At 44.7% G+C, this 21679-nt stretch overlaps 1 protein-coding gene across 9 annotated transcripts in view; it reads left to right on the top strand.

Annotated features, from left to right (window-relative positions):
- KMT2E (lysine methyltransferase 2E (inactive)) overlaps window positions 1-19552 on the top strand; it is a 67695-nt gene extending 48143 nt beyond the window's left edge. For all 9 annotated transcript variants that reach the window (XM_070755175.1, XM_070755180.1, XM_070755184.1 and 6 more), the window contains 10 exons: window positions 72-380; window positions 2082-2336; window positions 3023-3164; window positions 5019-5272; window positions 7485-7541; window positions 8258-8833; window positions 11425-11717; window positions 13761-13849; window positions 14904-14995; window positions 17215-19552. In XM_070755175.1, coding sequence (XP_070611276.1) covers window positions 72-380; window positions 2082-2336; window positions 3023-3164; window positions 5019-5272; window positions 7485-7541; window positions 8258-8833; window positions 11425-11717; window positions 13761-13849; window positions 14904-14995; window positions 17215-18726 — 3579 coding nt within the window. In that variant the 3' untranslated portion in view covers window positions 18727-19552. The remainder of the gene's footprint in view (window positions 1-71; window positions 381-2081; window positions 2337-3022; window positions 3165-5018; window positions 5273-7484; window positions 7542-8257; window positions 8834-11424; window positions 11718-13760; window positions 13850-14903; window positions 14996-17214) is intronic.
- Window positions 19553-21679: the final 2127 nt, after the last annotated feature.

Here is a 21679-nt window from a genome sequence, read left to right as displayed (position 1 = left end):
TTTCCAATTTGGGAAAATGCACAAAAGTTTATCAGAGGTGTATAACTTTGGGGGTTTTGTGTAATGTTCAGGAACCAGCAAAAGAGGAAACTGCCACCAAGCCAACTCCTGCCAAAGTCAACAGGACGAAACAGAGAAAAAGCTTTTCCCGGAATAGGACGCATATTGGGCAGCAGCGACGAAGGCACAGAACCGTTAGCATGTGTTCGGACATCCAGCCCTCCTCTCCTGACGTGGAAGTGATTTCACAGCACAACGAACCTGAAGCCCCCGTGCTTTCCGCTGAGCCTGAAGCAGAGGCACCCGTGGCTGAAATAGTTCCTGAACCTGAAGCCCCAGCACTTAATAAATGCCCCACTAAATACCCCAAAACAAAAAAGGTACGTGAGACGCTCATTGCTACTCTTGCCTGAGATGAGGAGGAAAAAGTAGCTAATATAGTTAAGTCCTCGCCCTACAACTAGAACTCAAAATTTCCTTTAAAAAAAAAATAAACATCAAAAGCTCCATATCTATTTAAACAGCGTGTTGTCTGGGCACAGTTATTTTTAAGTAAAAGTACAACAATAATAATAATCATCGTAATAGACATATCAAAATTAATCACGATAATGCAATTAGTTTATCCTTCTTGCAAAATTTTCAATACAGATAATTTTTAAATTATCCTTTTAATCTAACGTCTGTTTCTATTAGTTAACCGTTGGTAAAACAAGTCAATCTATCCATTTCAGCACATTCTAATATATATGTATATATATATATATATTCGACACAAAAATATGTAACCCTTCCCTGGTGCTGAGTTGAAGGGATTGGATACTGTAGCCTAGAGGTTAATTCTCTGCCTTACAAGGCAAAGGTTGCAGGTTCAAGTCCCAGTGAGGGTATGGCTAGCTGATGAGGCCAAAATAAGGCCGAAATAGATCTATCCTAGTCTCCCTTAATTTTCAAATTCAGCAAAAAAACATGTGACACACACACACTCACACACACACACACACACACACACACATATATATATATAATATATATATATATATTTATATATATATATATAATATATATATATATATATTTAACTAACACTTTCCTCTGTCGGGACCTCTTCATTTTTCCATTGTTATGCAAATACAATTCTTGCTGCCATTAATACGTATAAAATAATGTGTGTATTCACTTTATTATACTGTTCTGATAACAAACCCAACGGAAATATTTCTGGTTTCAAAACTGTGTTGCTTTATCATTTTTTTTTCTGTCCAAGTCCAGTAGTTTTTGCTTTTGAACTCAAGATTTCTGTTGCTAAGCGTGACCATTAGTGAGTTTTGCCTCATTTCGCTATCTTTTTTTGCCTCAATAAACCAAGGTTTATGTTAAGTTAATAACCCGCTTGTTTAAGTGAATCCGGCTTCCCCAAAGGTCTGACGAGACCTTGGCTTGTCAGGTCGCAAAAGTGGATCACGTGGCGCTGGGACTCTGCAGCCGTCATAAACACCAGTCAGCTGCAAAGTGTCTGGGTTTTGATCACGTGACCATGGGGACGTGGAAAAGTATTCATCATTTTTTTCAGTGCCATTGTAGCTGCACGCAGTCACGAAACAAATTGGGGTAGTCCAAGACTACCTGTATCTCTTTTCTCTCTTTTTTTAAAATGTTCACCAGCGACCAGTTAAGTCCCACAGAGTGGTTCTTCTCCGGGTCCCGTCAACAATGTCGCTTGGCGGGACCCAGGGGAAGAGCCTTCTCTGTGGCAGCCCCGGCCCTCTGGAACCAACCAGAGATTAGAATTGCCCCCACCCTCCTTGCCTTTCGTAAGCTGCTTAAAACCCACCTCTGCTGCCAGGCATGGGGGAACTAAGATACACTTTCCCCCTATGCATGGTATGTCTGTACGTATGTTTGGTTTTATAATAAGGGTTTTTAACTATTTTAGTATTGGATTATTATTATATGCTGTTTTTTATTGCTGTTGTTAGCCGCCCCGAGTCTATGGAGAGGGGCGGCATACAAATCCAATGAATGAATGAATGAATGAATGAATGAATAAATAAATGGCTCTGCTGATTTTTCTGTTTTAGCACTTGGTGAGTGAGTGGTTAAGCGAGAAGAATGAGAAGCCGGGAAAGCCAGTGGAAGGCCTCTCGGAAAAGCCTCTGCGTATAACCACCGACCCAGAGGTCTTGGCCACCCAGCTGAATTCTTTACCAGGCCTCACTTTCAGCCCGCATGTATATACGACTCCGAAGCACTATATCCGTTTTACATCGCCCTTCCTTTCCGAAAAACGGAGGAGAAAAGAACCGATGGAAAGCATTCTGGGCTCCTGTAAGAAGGTAACATACCTGCTAGCCTAGGGTTACATAGGACATTTTAAAAAACACCCACCATGATAAATCAGTTTTCTGGATTAGGAAGTGGCAAGGGATTCCCAATCAAATTGCTTTCCACTAACAACATTGAAATCAGTTCTCGTTCTACCATTGGGCAAAGATCTTTGTTGTTTTGCCAAGCTGATTACCGTACTTTTCAGAGTATAAGACGCAGTCAAATCCTCCCTAAAAGTGGATGGAAATTGTGATGCCTCTTATACACTGAATGTTGCCAAAGCCCCGCCCACCTGCCCGCCCCCACCCATCAGCCGTTTTCAGCCCCATTTTCAGCCTCTGCATGTCCTATTTTCGGCCTCCATGTGTTGCATTTTTGGGCAGTTGCAGGTGGTGGGGATTGGCAGCCCCAAACAGGCCAAAACCGTGGTGGCGCCCAATGGGCCACAGCAAACAGACCAGATGGATGCTGGGAGGACCTTTCCCTCCCCCAAAAGAGTAGGTGCATTTTGTAGTCCGGAGCGTCTTATACCCCCAAAAATATGGTATATTTATTTTGTTCCCTATTCTTGAGCTACAGATTATTTATATTTTGTCTTAATAATGACAGCAGCTTAAAAACAATGTTTGTATAAAGTGAGTTCTAAATGTCCTTTGGTGGCACCCCTGTCACCTTCACTGTTCCTGTTTTGCAGCGTTGGTTAAAGCAAGCTATGGAAGAAGAGAACTCGGTTGTTGGGTTTTTCATTTCCTCACCTCACGAAAGATCCAGAAGTCCTGCAGTGAACGGTGAAAGTAGAAGCCCCTTATTACTGACCGACAGCTGTTGTTTGACAGGTGATGTTAGTGATGCATTTAACCCTTAACCCATGTCCAGGGCTGGTGTGGCTGATGGTTTCTAGACCATCAGTTGGGAGCCTCTCTTTCTCAAGTGCCCTTTCAACAGGTTGTCCTCGACTTATGACCAGAATTGAGCCCAAAATGTCTGTTGCTAAGTGAGACAATTGTTAGGTGAGTTTTGCCCCATTTTATAACTTTTCTTGCCACAGTTGTTATGTGAATCACTGCGGTGGTCCATTTAGTAACAGGGTTACTAAGTGAACGTAGCTTCCCTCTATTGACTTTGCTTGTCAGACAGTCACAAAAAAGGGGATCCCATGACCCCGGGACACTGCAGCCGTCATAAATGTGGACCAGTTGTCAAGCATCCCAGTTTTAATTACATAAACATGGGGATGGCACAGTGGTTGCGTGAAAACGGTCATAAGTCAGTTTTTTTCAGTGCTGTTGTAACTTAGGACGGTCACTAAATGAACTGCTGTAAGTTGAGGACTATGCCTCACGTACTGATGGAGAGAGGCTCCCCTCCCCTCCTTTTGATTGATTGATTGTGTGTGTGTGTTTGTGTACAGTAGTCCCTCACCTATCGCTGGTGTTACGTTCCAGACCCGGCCGCGATAGGTGAAATCCGCGATGGGGAATTTATCGACTGATAGTACTTATTTAAGTATTTATATTGTAATTGTTTGGTAAGTTTTCATTGTTTTAAGTGTTTATAAACCCTTCCCACACAGTATTTATTTTAGATACAATATTTAAATGCAGTATTTACAATTTTAGATATTTTGGGTTTTTTTTGAAAAACCTGCCGATCGAGTTCGGCGGGCTGTTTAAATCTGCCGATCGACTTCCTCAGAAACCCGCGATGAAGTGAAGCCGCAGTAGGTGAAGCGCGGTATAGCGAGGGACTACTGTATAGCAATAACACATAGAGTTATATACCGCTTCACAGTGCTTTCCAGCCCTCTCTAAGCAGTTTACAGAGTCAGCATTTCGCCCCCAACAATTTGTTTTACCAATCTTGGAAGGCTGAGTCAACCTTGAGCCGGTCAGGATCAAATTCCAGACTGTGGGCACAGTGAACCTGCAATACTGCATTCTAACCACTCCACCACCATGGCTGTTATTTTACATACATATCTAGATACATATAAAAATGAAGTTTGTGTGGGAAGTTTTATTTCTATATATCAGTTTCAGTTCCTGAAAGAAGGGAAGACTTCTCTTACCACACATTCATTTTAAATGGTGGAGCAAATCTCAGGGACCGCCTCCTGCCGCACAAATCCCAGCAACCAGTTAGGTCCCACAGAGTGGGGCTTCTCTGGGTCCCGTCAACTAAACAGTGTCGGTTGGCGGGGCCCAGGGGAAGAGCCTTCTCTGTGGCGGCCCTGACCCTCTGGAACCAACTCCCCCCAGAGATCAGAATTGCCCCCACCCTCCTTGCCTTTTGTAAGCTCCTCAAAACCCACCTCTGCCGTCAGGCATGGGGGCACTGAGATACTCTTTCCCCCTAGGCCTCTACAATTTATGCATGGTATGTTTGTATGTATGATTGGTTTTATAACAAGGGTTTTTAGATATTTTAGTTTGGATTTTTACATTCTGTTTGGTCACTGTTGTTAGCCGCCCCGAGTCCACGGAGAGGGGCAGCATACAAATCCAATAAATAAATAAATGCTTAAATTAGCCACAAGCATTTATTTCTTCAAAACAATCGTTCATTTTGCAGCCAGACCAGTTCATGAACCTGTTCTGATCACACATTGTTTGAAACTGGCTACATATCAGTACCACCATGAAGAATGACTTCATTGGGCTTCTGCTTTTTCTCCCCATCATTACCTGCAGATCTGACAACGCCACTCAAAAAGCGAAGACAGTACCAGCTGCTGGACTCCACCTACTCAGAAACGTCGACGCCCACTGCTTCTCCATACACCACGCCCACCCACGCCGATCTCTCTGCCTCAGACCCGTTGTTGCTCGCCACGCCTCCCAGGATAAAAGCGGAAGATGAAACCTGTAGGAATGGTTACAAGCCTATTTATTCATCCGTTACTTCGGTGATTCCATGTGTCCATGGAAACGCAGTGCACTTTGAGGTGAGCCTGCCGCTACTCCCTTGTCTTGCCTAGTTAGATAAAGATTAGATTAGATTAGATTTATTGGATTTATATATATGCCGCCCCTCTCCGCAAACTCGGGGCGGTTCACAACAGGGTAAAAAACAGTACATAATAACAAATCCAATACCCACCAATCCAATTACAATTTTAAACTAAAAAATTCATTAAAAAACAGCCCCAGAATATTAAAAAAACACGCATACAATCAATCTAACACCAAAACAACATGGGCAAGGGGGAGATGTTTCAGTTCCCCCATGCCTGACAGCAGAGGTGGGTTTTAAGAAGTTTGCGAAAGGCAAGGAGGGAGCATTAATTACTTCACGGCTGCGTTCATGAAGAATAAAGCTTTCTGGGCATTCCTCGATTTACAACAGGGCAGTGATGGCGAACCTTTTTTTCCCCTTGGGTGCCACATGCGAGAGCGCCCACACCCATTAATTCAATGCCTGCGGAGGTCGAAAACAGCTTCCCCTACCCGCCGGAAGGCCTCTGGAGGCTGGAAACGGCCTCTTTCCCAACTTCTGGTGGGCCAGTAAGCTCGTGTTTCGCCCTCCCCAGGCTCCAAAGGCTTCCCTGGAGCCAGGGAAGGGTAAAAATGTCCTCCCCCATTCCCCCGGAGGCTCTTTGGAAGCCAAAAACGCCCTCCCAGAGCCTCTGTGTGAGCCAAAAATCACCTGGCTATTCAAAGGGGCTGTTCAAAGTTACAATATGAAAAATGTGACTTAGTTTTCATAGTTATGACCTTCGCAGCATGCTTGTGAATAAAATCCAGACGATTTTTAAATGTGTAATTGTTATCTTAGATTTTAATTATTAGATTTGTCAATATATATTGCTTTTGTCACTGTTGTGAGCCACCCCAAGTCTGCGGAGAGTGGTGGCATACAAATCTAATAAATACAAATACAAATACACACATGCACGATGGAGTTGAGCTAGGGCAACGGCTCGTGTGCCAGCAGATATGGCTCCGTGTGTCACCTGTGGCACCCGTGCCATAGGTTCGCCGTCACTGTCTTGTCAGATAAAGCAAAGTTGGTTATGACCTATAAAGCCCTTCATGGCACCGGACCAGATTACCTCAGGGACCGCCTTCTGCTGCACGAATCCCAGCGACCAGTTAGGTCCCACAGAGTGGATATTCTTCGGGTCCCGTCAACTAAGCAATGTCGCCTGGCGGGACCCAGGGGAAGAGCCTTCTTTGTGGCGGCCCCGGCCCTCTGAAACCAACTCCCCCCAGAGATTAGAACTGCCCCCACCCTCCTTGCCTTTCGTAAACAACTTAAAACCCACCTCTGCCGCCAGGCATGGGGGAATTGAGATCCTCTTTCCCCCTAGGCCTTTACAATTCTATGCATGGTATGTATATATGTATGTTTGGTTTTTATATTAATGGGTTTTTAATCATTTCTAATACCAAATTACTATTGTACACTGTTTTATTGTCGCTGTTAGCCGCCCCGAGTCTCCGGAGAGGGGCGGCATACAAATCCAATAAATAAGTAAATAAATAAACCCACGAAGCATTAATTGCTTCAGGGATGTGTTCATGAATAATAAAGCTATGCAGGTATTCCTCGATTTACAACAGTTCACTTAGAGGCTGTTCAAAGTTACAACTATACTGAAAAATGTGACTTAGGACAATTTTTCATAGTTTTGACCTTCGCAGCATGCTTGTGAATAAAATCCAGACACTTGGCCACAGGTTCAAGTTTATGACCTTTAGTGTGTCCCAAGGTCATGTGATCCCTTTTTGCAACCTTCAGACAAGCAATGGCAACGGGGAAGATAGATTCAGTACTACTTCACAACCAGGTTACTAACTTATCAACTGCAGTTAACTATGGCAACAAAAACCATAAAATGGGCAAATCTCACTTAAAAAATGCTCATTTTGCATCAGATGTCGTAAGTCGAGGACTACCTGTAATCTGTCGCTACTGTTACCTTTCGAAGCCTATGAAGGGATGCTTCTAAAGAGCCTTTCCTAAGTGGATCATGGCCCCATGTCCTGTTTTTAGGATTCTTTTTTTTACTTGGCCAGCTCCTGCAATGCCCTCAACCCTTAACTAAATGATAGGCAGCTTTACACAGTTGAAATTATTTCGTTCCTTATTTTCAAAATTCATCAGAATGGCTTGCAGTTTTTAAACATTCCTTTTATTTATTTTCTTAATTGCAGAATATTTCTTCACCTGAAAGTTCTCCAGAAGTTAAGAGGCGAACATTTAATCAAGAGGTAAGTTTCTGGGGGGCGTTGTGTTTGGTCTGCTTTGCAAATCTTTTTCTATATTGTAAATTCTTAGAATGTGCATTTCAGGGAGGTTTGTTGGAATACACATTTGCAGACGGTAAATCCTACGAGATAAGCAAAAATATGTGAGATGCTGATGAATCAGGGTTTAGCTTCCTAGGTTCCTATTTTCACAATGTAAATAGGATTTTCTTTTAAAAGAAAAAAAAGTTGATGGAATGTGCATAAAAGGTTTAATATACTAAATAAAATAAACTTAACTTGTATGCAATCTAGATATGGCAAAGGGTTCAGACAATGTCTTTTAATGTAATTCCCAGTCATAAATAAAGGAATCAATTCCCCCTCAGTTTTTCTCAATACAATTAACTGCAATGACTAGCTTTTGTGTATAGTCACCAGCTATGATTTTCAAAGATTTTCAAAAAAGCAGTTTAAAAAGAGAAGAGTAATACTAAAAATAGAATAATATGAAAGAAGAGAGAGAAATAAGAAGAGTGTCCACATGAACAAACCTATAAGGAAAAACCTGACACATTTTATAGGTCTTCATTGAATAGATCTACAAGTTGGCTTTGAAAATGAATCCAGAAATAGGAACTATACATTAAAAGCGAACTACCAGATAGTTGCCACGGAGATAACTTTTATTTAGGCTGATGGCTTTACGCTATTTCTCCCCCCATCTTTTTTTTGAACAGGGTTACGAACGTTCCTGCTCCTCCATGCTAGCACTCAACCCGTTCAGAAATTCCAGCCTTACAGAAATCTGCCTGCAAGAGATCAAGACGATCGGCTACTCCAGTCCGAGGAGCAGGTCCGATGGCCCCCGGCCGCCCTCGGGAGAGAAAGAGAGCCCCTCCTCCTCTGAGCTCCAGCTGGGACTTGAAGCCATCGAGCAGGGCGCACTGCACAAAACGCTGGACGCTCCCTGCCACAACCGGACTGACGCAAGCAGCCAACTGGAAGCGGCTCACTGCGGGCGGGGGACGGTGTACGCCACCTGGATCAAGAGTCCCGACAGGACAGGTGTCAATTTCTCCATGAATTCTAATTTGAGAGACTTAACTCCTTCGCACCAGTTAGAAGTCGGCGGTGGGTTCCGAATCAACGAGACGAAGTGCCTGATTCCAGACGATGCTCGGGGCATGTTTGTGGAAGCGCCCGTCTTTTGCACCTCCGAAGAGGGGCTCCCCGCTAGTTTTGGAAGGACTGCCAGCAGTGACAACATGATGGATGGCAGCTGCACCCCCCAGAATCCTCCGCAAAAGAAAAAGGTACCAACTCAGGTGGAAGTTTAGCTCAAGGCGCGAAAGAATAGTTTTTGCTGGTCCATAAATTCATATTCTGAAGACTTTTCAAAGGCTTCAGTGTAGTAGGTGCCCACTAGCAAACTGAATTGACTTACGAACTAGCAATATTGAAGTTTAACTTTCACTATTGGAGGCAAATACTTATAATTCAATTCAATTCAATTTATTAGATTTGTATGCCGCCCCTCTCCGAAGACTCGGGGCGGCTCACAACAATGATAAAAACAATATTATAGTGGCACAAATCTAATATTAAAAGAAATAACTAAAACCCTATCATATTAAAACCAAAACAACACATACATGCCAAACATAAATGATAAGGAGCCTGGGGGAAAGATGTCTCAAATTCCCCATGCCTGGCGGTATAGGTGGGTCTTCAGTAGTTTACGGAAGACGAGGGTGGGAGCAGTTCTAATCTCCGGGGGGAGTTGATTCCAGAGGGCTGGGGCCGCCACAGAGAAGGCTCCTCCCCTGGGTCCCGCCAGACGACATTTTTTAGTCGACGGGACCCGGAGAAGGCCAACTCTGTGGGACCTCATCGGCCGCTGGGATTCGTGCGGTGGCCTTCTCCAAAGCCACAGGAATAGATAAATGGAATAAAATGAAGGTATGCAGGTAAATCCTTGACTTGTGACCACAATTGAGCCCAAGATTTCTGTTGCTAAGTGAGTTTTGCTCCATTTTACGACCTTTCTTGCCATAGTTGTTAAATGAGCAACACGGTGGTTATGTGAATCTGGCTTCCCCCATTGAGTTTGCTTGTCAAGAGGTCACAAAAGGGGATCACATGACCCCGAGACAGTTCAACCGTCATAATAATAATAATAATTTATTAGATTTGTATGCCGCCCCTCTCCGAAGACTTGAAGACAGTTACCAGCTGTCTGAATTTTGATCACGTGACTCTGGGGATGCATCAGTGGTTGCAAGTGTGAAAAACGGTCCTAAGTCACTTTTTTCAGTGCTGTTGTAACTTTGAACAGTCACTAAATGAATTGTTGTAGGCCGAGGACTGCCTGTAGTTGGAGGTTGGAACTGATAATCTATAGCCCTCTTCCCCCTGGAGCAGATTAGTCTGAAGTAAGCTTGTGAGAATGCAAGTCATGTGACATGGGAGTCATGGCAGTTGTAACTTTGAAGGTGGATGGCAAGTAACTTTTTTGAAGTCTGTTGTAATTTCAAACCATCGTTAAGCAACCGGTCATAAATTGAGGACCACCTGCTGGTGCTTCGTAAGCAGAAATGTATAGATTAATAGACAAGCTAATGCCGATGTGTCAAATATTTTTAAACTTGGTGCTTTCCACATTTGGAATACTGTGTCCAGTTCTGGAGACCTCACCTACAAAAAGATATTGACAAAATTGAACGGGTCCAAAGACGGGCTACAAGAATGGTGGAAGGTCTTAAGCATAAAACGTATCAGGAAAGACTTCATGAACTCAATCTGTCTAGTCTGGAGGACAGAAGGAAAAGGGGGGACATGATCGAAACATTTAAATATGTTAAAGGGTTAAATAAGGTCCAAGAGGGAAGTGTTTTTAATAGGAAAGTGAACACAAGAACAAGGGGACACAATCTGAAGTTAGTTGGGGGAAAGATCAAAAGCAACGTGAGAAAATATTATTTCACTGAAAGAGTAGTAGATCCTTGGAACAAACTTCCAGCAGACGTGGTTGATAAATCCACAGTGACTGAATTTAAACATGCCTGGGATAAACATATATCCATTGTAAGATAAAATACAGGAAATAGTATAAGGGCAGACTAGATGGACCAGGAGGTCTTTTTCTGCCGTCAGTCTTCTATGTTTCTATGCTTTTAAAACACTCGAATGAATAAACTGGCAGGTCTCTGAAGATTCTTGGTCATCCAGGTCATGGTTGCCTCAACCTGTGATTTCTCAGAACGCAGTTGGGACTTTGTTTTTCCTTCAGAACTGAAGAAGCTTCTTGGGAGGAGAAGCGAAACATCTTCAAGGAAAAACGAAGTCCAATTGCCTTTTGAAAAAGCCCCATGTTACTCAGATGGTCGAAGAACACAAAATAAGAAAGCTGCGTCGATGATCGTGACAAAAACCGATGCAGATCATTTTTCGCGGTCTTTTCAAAATAGTGACAACATTATAGAATAGAATAGAGTAGAATTTTATTGGCCAAGTGTGATTGGACACACAAGGAATTTGTCTTGGTGCAGATGCTCTCAGCGTACATAAAATAAAATATACATTTGTCAAGAATCATGTGGTACGACACTTAATGATTGTCATAGGGGTCAAATAAGCAATGAAGAAGCTATATTAATAAAAATCTTAGGATATAAGCAGCAAGTGACAGTCATACAGTCAACATGGGAGGAAATGGGTGATAGGAATGATGAGAAAAACTAGTAGAATAGAAGTGCAGATTTAGCAGAAAGTCTGACAGTGTTGAGGGAATTATTTGTTTAGTAGAGTGATGGCGCACAAGAGAATCTTTTGACGGATGTGGGGGGGAAGAAACCTGAGCTGCAAATAATTTGAGAGCACGTTTTCCTTTTTGCTTCTTTCCTAGGTGTCACTCCTGGAATACCGCAAGAGGCAGCGAGAAGCCCGGAAAAGCGGCTCCAAAGAAAACTTTTCTCTCTTGAGCATGTTGCCTCACGCCGCCGGGGCTGGAAACGGCAGCGCTGCTACTGATGGCTACAACAGCGGTGAAAACGGGGAGCAGCTGGAGAGGGAACACGCGGCCAGCCTCCCCGTATCTTTGCCAGCCACCGAGCAGGGCGCCATTTCAGAAGAGGTCGAAAACTCTGCTTCCTCCTTAAAGGAGGCGTCGGGCGAAAAGAGCGATCCGGAGGCCCAGTGGTAAGTTCTTGGGCAAAACCACCACCGAGAGCTCTCTGACGCTTGCAAAATTCTGTCTGTCCATCACCCTGGGGGGGGAGTCATTGACCCCCTCAGAGAGGGTCTGCAACTTGGGCGTCCTCCTCGATCCACAGCTCACATTAGAGAACCATCTTTCGGCTGTGGCGAGGGGGGCGTTTGCCCAGGTTCGCCTGGTGCACCAGTTGCGACCCTACTTGGACTGGGAGTCACTGATCACAGTCACTCATGCCCTCATCACCTCGAGGTTTGACTACTGTAACACTCTCTACATGGGGCTACCTTTGAAAAGTGTTCAGAAACTTCAGATCGTGCAGAATGCAGCTGCGAGAGCTATCATGGGCTTTCCCAAATATGGCCATGTCACACCAACACTCCGCAGTCTGCATTGGTTGCCGATCAGTTTCCGGTCACAATTCAAAGTGTTGGTTATGACCTATAAAGCCCTTCATGGCACCGGACCAGATTACCTCCGGGACCGCCTTCTACCGCACGAATCCCAGCGACCAGTTGGATCCCACAGAGTTGACCTTCTCTGGATCACGTCGACTAAACAATGTCGTTTGGCGGGCCCCAGGGCAAGAGCCTTCTCTGTGGCGGCCCCGGCCCTCTGGAATCAACTCCCCCCGGAGATTAGCATTGCCCCCACCCTCATTGCCTTTCTTAAGCTCCTTAAAACCCACCTCTGCCGTCAGGCATGGGGGAACTGAGATATTCTTTCCCCCTAGGCCTTTACAATTTATGCATGGTATGTTTGCGTGTATGTCTGGTTTTAATAATAAGGGGTTTTTTAGTTGTTTTAGTATTGGATTGTTACATGCTGTTTTTATCGTTGTTAGCCGCCTGAGTCTATGGAGAGGGGTGGCATACAAATCCAATAAATAATAATAATAATTTTAAAAAATACAATCAGTAGTAGCTGAACCTACAAAACAGCGGCAAAAGCTGGTTTCCCCAATGTGCCCTTTGCTTTGGCTGGCTGTGAATACAGCTAGTTTCTTACAACCATAATTGAGCCGCAAGTATCTGCTAACGAGGTGAAATATTTGCCCTATTTGACGACCGTTCTCACCCCAATTGTTAAGTGAATCACTGCAGTGCTTTAATTTTAGCACACGCAGTTGAAGTCCAAATAGTATCTTCAAGTTGCCAAGGTTGGGAAAGACAGCTCTAGGGCAGCGGACCCCGACCTTTTTGGCTTTGTGGCAGGGCAGGGGAGGGAGGGGGGGTTGTTATGTGTGAGTGGCAGGCCTGGGCACCTAACTGTGCTCATCTGCTGCTTACGTGTTTTGCATGGGTGTGTTCACCCATTTCTTCAGCCCGCTTCCGAATGGGCATAGTCTGGTAGAGGGCCACCGCCTGGGGTTGGGGGACCCCCACTCTAGGGCAGAGAAAGAGAGGGTGGATCATTGCACCACCTTCAACCTTCCTTCGAGTCCTCCTTGCTGGGTTTGTGACCTATCTTCTTATTTGGGGCTAATATGTGCCGTGCTACAGATTTCATCAGTGTTAAAAAAAACCAACCCAGGTGGCTTAGCTCACTCTCCTGTTCAGTCCCTGAGCAATTATATAGTTCTTACCCCAGAGACTCCACATGTGTTTATCTGGATCCTGTACCACGTGAATCACCGTGGGATTCACCCACCATTACTCCCGTGGCTTCCCTTGCAGGAAGAAGCGCCCAGGAGGACCTCCAGAAACCGAAGACCTTTTTAAGACAGCAGATCCCCCTGGCTTTGCGTTTTCCTTAATCCCTGTAGCACAGTGTTTCCCAACCTTGGCAACTTGGAGATATTTGCTGGCTGGGGAATTCTGGGAGTTGAAGTCCAAATACCTTCAGGTTGCCAAGGTTGGGAAACACTGCTGTAGCATAAACATTCCGTGAACACTAAACTACAAGCCACCAACGCGGAAGCACCTTCAAACCTCGCTTGAGATAGCAAGGGGGCTGAATTAAAGTTGCTTTTAATGTTTGTTGTTATGAAGCCAATTACAAAGTTAAGAAGGTTGTTTTTTCTTTCAAAGGACCTCTTCGACCTCAGTGGAGCAAGTGAGAGAGCGAAGTTACCAGCGAGCGTTGCTTCTTAGTGATCACAGGAAAGACAAGGATTCTGGTAAGAGGTGGATTCGTTGCTTCTGATCACACACAGGGGTTAGAATTCAGTATTTCAGACTAATTCTGCCAGCAGTTCGATCCCGACCAGCTCAGCCTCCCTCCTGGGACTCACTGCTCACAGTCACTCACGCCCTCATCACCTCGAGGCTCGACTACTGTAACGCTCTCTACATGGGGCTACCTTTGAAAAGTGTTCGGAAACTTCAGATCGTGCAGAATGCAGCTGCGAGAGCAGTCATGGGCTTACCTAGGTATGCCCATGTTTCACCAACACTCCACAGTCTGTATTGGTTGCCGATCGGTTTCTGGTCACAATTCAAAGTGTTGGTTATGACCTATAAAGCCCTTCATGGCATTGGACCAGAATATCTCCGGGACCGCCTCCTGCCGCACGAATCCCAGCGACCGATTAGGTCCCACAGAGTGGGCCTTCTCCGGGTCCCGTCGACTAAACAATGTCGGTTGGCGGGACCCAGGGCAAGGGCCTTCTCTGTGGCGGCCCCGACTCTCTGGAACCAGCTCCCCCCAGAGATTAGAACTGCCCCTACCCTCCTTGCCTTTCATAAACTCCTCAAAACCCACCTTTGTCGTCAGGCATGGGGGAATTGAGATATTTCCCCCGGGCCTATATAATTTATGTATGGTACGTTTGTAGGTATGTCTGTTCAAAATGGGTTTTTTTAACTATTTTAAAGTTTAAATTGTAAATTATTAGATTTGTCATGAACTGTTTTATTGTGTTGTGAGCCGCCCCGAGTCTACGGAAAGGGGCGGCATACAAATCTAATAAATAATAATAATAATATGTAAAAAGAGAACCCAAATTGTTGGGGGCAATAGGCTGACTCTGCAAACCGCCTAGAGAGGACTGTGAAGCGGTGTACAAGTCTAAAGGCTGTTGTTTGTGGCGGCAACTGTTCACCCCAATTAATAGATCTTAGAACAATGGTCTTACTGCATATATGAAATTTAATCTGACCCTCTTCCCCCCACCCCCCAAAAAAATTCTTAACAGTGTCCAGATCCAACAATCCATTTCTTGTTTATTACAGAAACTGATCCTGAAAATCCTGAGCTTACAGGTGAAAGTCCATCCCCAGATACTCCTCTGAAGACATGCAAGAGTCCTCTAAAACCAAGCAAGGTAACCCTTTTACACAGCACAATCAACCTTCTGTGTGTGTGTGTGTGTGTGTGTATGTACAGTGTTCCCTCGATTTTCTCGGGTTCGAACTCCGCGAAAAGTCTATACCACGGTTTTTCAAAAATATTAATTAAAAAATACTTTGCGGATTTTTTCCCTATACCACGGTTTTTCCCACCCGATGATGTCATATGTCATTGCCAAACTTTCGTCTGCCTTTAATAAATATTTTTTTAATAAACTTTAATAAATAAACATGGTGAGTAATAATCTGAATGGTTGCTAGAGGAATGGGAAATTGCAGTTTAGGGGTTTAAAGTGCTAAGGGAAGGCTTGGGATACTGTCCATAGCCAAAAATAGTGTATTTACTTCCGCGTCTCTACTTCGCGGAAATTCGACTTTCGCGGGAGGTCTCGGAACGCATCCCGCGCAAAAAGCGAGGGAACACTGTACAGAGGGAGAAAGAGCTTCAACATTATTACTCGGCTTCTAAATTTAATTATAATTCAAACATACAGTTTTTGTAAAGAGACAGTGCATAATTTTAATGGCCAAATGCTGGAGACCAAAAACAGAAACACCTGTTGACCTAAATTCCTAGAAACATTCATTTATTTAATTGGACTTGTATGCCTCTCCTTAACATTTGTAAGAGGAAGGTGGAAAACGGAATGCTGGACCTGACTGGTTTTATTAGTTCAGCAAAACAGTTCTTAAATAGAGGCCAGGTCAGATGTGAAGTTATGACGCCCATTTGTGAGCAGCAGGATGATGTCATCAAATAGAAAGCGTAGAAGTAGTGATCTCCACCACCACCACCCACCATCCACAATACAAGCTAATGTAAAAGAGGAAACACAGCACTAAAGGATTGCACAGGATAGAGTTCTTGCCAGCGTAAGCGAATATGGAACAGTCCTCGACTTACAACAGTTCATTTAGTGGCCATTCATTGTTACAATGGCACCAAAAAAAAATGACTTGTGACCATTTTTTCACACTTGCAACTGTTGCAGCATCCCCGGAATCACGTGATCAAAATTTGGATGCATAGTTCATATTTATTATTATTATTATTATTATTATTATTATTATTTATTAGATTTGTATGCTGCCCCTCTCCGTAGACTCGGGGCACCTATTTATGCAGCGTCCTATGATTTTGTCCTGCAACCTTCTGACTAGCAAAGGGGGAAGCCAGCTTCACTTAACATCCTTGTTACTAACTTAACAGTGATTCACTTAACAACCTGGGCAAGAAAGGTCGTAAAATGGGGCACAAATTCATTTGACAAATTCTTACGCTCATAAATTTTTGGCTCAATTGGGGTCAGAAGTCGAGGGCTATCTATGTTTGAAATACTACAGAATGTGCCTGCCAAGTAAGATTTCAAAATGTTTAGTTGTTGAAATGGCATTGAAGCCATCATCCCATTAATGCCAGGTAGAATAGAATAGAATAGAATTTTTATTGGCCAAGTGTATTGCTCTCAGCGTACATAAAAGAAAATATAGATTTGTCAAGAATCATGTGGTACGACACTTAATGATTGTCATAGGGGTCAAATAAGCAATGAAGAAGCAATATTAATAAAAATCTCAGGATATAAGCAACAACTTACAGTCATCCAGTCAACATGGGAGGAAATGGGTGAAAGGAATGATGAGAAAAACTAGTAGAATAGAAGTGCAGATTTAGTAGAAAGTCTGACAGTGTTGGGGGAATTATTTGTTTAGTAGAGTGATGGCATTCGGGAAAAAACTGATTGAACTGATCTATTTATACCACTTAAATATTTATACCACTTAAATATTGCCTTAATTGTTATTTTTTTAAAAAGAATTGGGTAGCTATCTTCATATAAATATACCTTCCTAATTCTTGCGACAGTCTTGGGGCTGCAAAATGAAAGAGTTGTCAAGTTTTAATAAACGAGTTCTTTAAATGTTAGTTAAAGCTATGGTTTTTTTCCTCACGGAGGTTTTATCTATTTATATATAGTTCACAGAACAGAGATATTGTCTCTTTCTTTTCATGAGGTTCATAATGTTAGATACTGGTTGTCGTCAGGCAAGTGAGAGCATCTTGTGTGAAGAAGTGCTGTTCTTTGTGGCCCTTGTTCTTGAGCCTGTGCAGAACCGGCTGTTGTTTTTCCCATCCAGAATGAACGTGTTTTAGACAACAGACGGGCACTTACGCTTCTTTCTCTTGATACAGACTTCTTCTTCTTCACCAAATCCTGTCGTTCCTGTTCAGTCGCTTGGAAAAACGCCCACAAAGCAGGATTCCCAGTGGGAGAGTGCAGGAGACACTCCGGGGGCTGACAACACAACTCACCCCAAACCAGACCAGCAACAGAAACCGCTTTCCAACAACGCCGAAGCACTTTCGAAACCTCCTCCCCCTTCCCAGCCCCTCCTGCGCAGCACGGCTGACCCGCTCTCCCAGAAGCCACCTCCAGCACCGCCGAAACCGCCTTGCCCCACTTCGCCTCACGTAGAAAACCCTCCCAAGCCCTCCACCCCCCTCAACCCGGCTCAGCACGGCTACCTGTCGCCAAAGCCTCCTTCCCAACCGTTAGGATCGCCATACCGACCTCACCACCCGCCAACTCCTCAGGTGGGGACGCCTCAGAGAGACTCTCACCGGGGCTTTTACACCGCCCCCCAAACTCTCCAGCCTAGCGCCCAGCAGCCGAACACCGGGACATTATTTTCCCCAACCTCTTCAGTCTCTTACAATCAGTTTCACCAACAGACTCTGAACGCCGCTGCCCCGCCACCCCCTCCCCCGCCTCCCCCTTCCTCCACTTACTATCAAAACCAGCAGCCCCCCTCAGGAAACTTTCCAAATTACAACCCGATCAAAAGCGGCATCCCATCCAAACCGAACGTCTTTCCCGCCGGACCAAATCAAGCCCTCGCCGGCACCGCCTGTCAGCAGCCTGTCGCAGGCCACCTGGTCAACAGTGGGCACTTCCTGTCATCTGCAACGGCCAGTATTCATCACCAGAGCTCCGTGGTGGCATCGGCGGCTCCCCCGCCTCCTCCCCCTCCCGCCGCTCCCGGCCCCCACCTCATGTCGCAGCAAAACTCGCAGCACGCCGTGGCCCATGGGGTGAATCCCGTGCACACCGTGGCCGCCAGTTCTCACATCCATTCTCAAGCCGCTAATCACCATCTGCCTCCGCCCCCACCGCCGCCTCCGGCCCCGCTCCCTCATCACCTCCCTACCCATCCCGCCACAGCTCACCAAGGTTTGCAAGCACAACACCAGCACGCAGTCAGCTCGGCGCCCCCTCCGCCGCCCCCACCACCACCTTCCAGTGTATTAAGCTCCGGTCATCACGTGGTGGCGGCCCAAGGACTACATCACCCGTCTCACCAGGGGCCCTCCCTGTTCCCTTCTGGCGCTCATTCCACCGTGTCAACTTACCCATCACAGCCGCCGCATCATCCCCCTTTGGGCACCGGACCTCAGCATCAGCCAACCGGAACCGGGCCGCACTGTCCGCTCCCCGGCCAGGGTTCACACCTCCAGCCCCAAGGACCAACCAGTATCGCCACCCCTACAGCCTCCGGGTTCTGTCCTCATCCCGGCTCTGTGTCCCTTCCGCATGGCGTACAAGGACCTCAGCAGGCATCTCCGTTGCCCGGGCAAATCCCTATTCACAGAGCACAGGTGCCGCCGACGTTTCAAAACAATTACCACGGTTCCGGGTGGCATTAAAGTAGCGGAACCCTCGACTCCTCCTCCTCCCCCCTCTCCTCGCTTCTAAACATTTTAAAAATGTTCTGTAAAAATCTGTATATTTCATATGTACCTGTTCAAGGTACTTTTTAAAGCTTGTACATTATACTTTGTATAAAAGTGAACACCAGTGCGCGCGTGCTTTTCATCGTATTTCCAGTTTTGCTTTAAAAAAAGAAAAAATCCCTAAAACTGCGGCGAAAGCCACAGGGTGTTTTTTTTAGGTGGTTTTTTTTTTTAAAATTATTATTTTGTACATGAACATTCCAGCTGTTTGTTCTGGCAGTAGATTTCTTGCTGCATAACTTTTAAATTTTCTTGTTGCAGTTAAAAAAATTCATTTAGTGAATGTTTTCTATATTTACTTTTTATACATATGTAATTAAAAAAAGGAAGAAGTACACAGCTAAGTGGACGGCACTAACAGATATTTTTTTTCCCATCTGTCAACAGTTTTTGTGTGCAGATAGTAGAAGGCGCAATACAGATCTTTTTTTTATAGTTTGGTGTGAACATGGCTCCTTTATTTCCAATACTTCTTTTCAGACATTGTAATTTAATGTATAGATTGTTTCTAATGTCTCGGACGAGTGCTGTAAATACTGTTCCTTTTGCGTGTAAAACTGCTTAACGCTTCTCATTTGATATAGTATTGTACATACAAGTCTTTTGCAAAAGCGTGTGATCTTTGTGAAAGTAGTACAGTATATGAACTTTTAATTTTTTTTTTAATATACTGTCACATTGCAGCACTGGTTGGGCATTTTAATTCATGTTAATAAATCACAATTATGTCAGTTTTAAACCCGCTTGCTTTGCGAATTTGCTGTTGTAAGGAAATGTACATTGAAACGGCGTAGTAAGTACCTTAGCTGCTCCTCAGCAGACTTTGCCTCGGCCGAAAGATGCCGCTAGTCACTAAGCGCAACAAATGCAAACGTGGAGCCCGTTAGTCTGTTAATTCAAAGGTCTCTGAAGAAATTTAACAACCGGAAGCCATTTTTTCCTGATAAAACAGTTAATTAGTGGAACAACTTGCCACCAGAAGTTATGGATGCTCAACCACTGCAAGATTTTAAGAATAGATGGACAACCATTTGTCTGAAATGGCATAGGGCGGTGATGGCGAACATTTTTTTGGCATAAGTACCCAAACTGAAACACATGTGCGTTCGCCGGAGCACTGGAAATCTGAAGACCAGCTGGCGACGAGGCGCGTGCCCACAGTGGATTCTGTGTGCGACCTCACTATCATGGGTATCATAGGGATTCCTGCCTAAGCATGAGGTTGGACTAGAAGACCTCCAAGGTCCCTTCCAATTCCTATTCTATTCTAGTATACAGTGTTCCCTCGATTTTCGCGGGTTCGAACTTCGCGAAACGGCTATACCACGGTTTTTCAAAAATATTAATTAAAAAATACTGCTGTTCTTTTCCCTATACCATGGTTTTTCCCGCCCGATGACGTCAGACGTCATCGCCAAACTTTTGTCCGCCTTTAATAAATATTTTTTTTAATAAACTTTAATAAATAAACATGGTGAGTAATAATCTAAATGGTTGCTAAGGGAATGGGAAATTGCAGTTTAGGGGTATAAAGTGTTAAGGGAAGGCTTGTGATACTGTCCATAGCCAAAAATAGTGTATTTACTTCCGTTTCTCTACTTCGCGGAAATTCGACTTTCGCGGGCGGTCCCGGAACCCATCCCCCGCGAAAATCAAGGGAACACTACTCTACTCTTACGCTACTCTATTCTTTATCCAACATAACAGTGCTTGAGGAAAATGCTACCCATGCTAGTAGCTACTACAGCTATTAGTGTGCTATTTATCAAATGGCATTCTTCAATGCTAAACGCTACAGGTTGTCCTCGACTTACAACAGTTTGTTTAGGGGCTGTTTTCAAAGTTGCAACGGCACCGAGAAGGCAATTTCCCACCCCCGTTGGCATCACCGTGATCAAAATGCAGATGCTCAGTAACAGATTCACATTTATGACGGTCAGGATCACGTGATCCCCCTTTGCGACTGACGAGCCAAGTCAGCGGGAAAGCCAGGCTCACTTAACAACCGCTAACTTGTCAACCGCAACAATTCGCTTAAACAACTGCAGCAGGAAAGGGGGTAAAACGAGGCAAAAACCAATGTTTTCAACTTCACCACGGAAATGTTGAGCGCGGTTACCTGCACTTTTTCTGTATAATGAGCATGTCGGAGCTCCGGATATGATTGACGTGTCACCTGGAGCTCCAGGTGACACGTCAATCATATCCGGAGCCACTTACATCCGGAGCCAATTACATTTGACTTGCACGAGGTCAGTGTTGGTGAAACTTTTCAGTACCAATGGCTAAAACGGGTGTGTATACCTGTGCCAGAAACCGGAAGAGCAGCCGCTCAGTGCATATCATGTGCTAGGAAGATGATCCTCTGGTTTCCAGTGTGTATGTGTGCGCCAGTCTTCTGATTTCTGGTGCACATGCACACTTGGCGACCAGCGGGTCGTGCCGGAAACCAGATGATCTTCCCAGAGCATGAATGCGCACCAGGCAGCTGCTACTCCGGTTTCCAGCGCTCCTACACATGTGAAGACCAGCTGGCCAGCACCCCGGAAGCCGACAGTTCGCGTGCCCGGAGAGATGGCTCTGCATGCCACAGGTTATACGAGGGTACCCACAAAGCAATGCACCATTTTTTTTCTATGGCCTTCCTCCAGCGAGACACAAGGGCGTGCATGCCCTGTTGCTACCACTCCTTCGTCATCCTCAAAATGTCTTCCGCAACTAACCGTACTTCTGTCGACTGTAGATTCTCCATCAACTGTACACAAACGTTTGTGAATGTTCCCAACAGTTTTTCTCCGCAGTGAGAAATTCAATAACATGCTGCTTGCAATGTACATCACTTTCAAAAGACTGCTGCAACTACACT

This window comes from Erythrolamprus reginae, chromosome 6 (genome assembly GCF_031021105.1).
Source record: "Erythrolamprus reginae isolate rEryReg1 chromosome 6, rEryReg1.hap1, whole genome shotgun sequence".
NCBI classification, from domain to species: Eukaryota; Metazoa; Chordata; class Lepidosauria; order Squamata; family Dipsadidae; genus Erythrolamprus; species Erythrolamprus reginae.
Note: the sequence above shows the minus strand (reverse complement) of the source record. Positions and strands in the feature narration are given on the sequence as shown.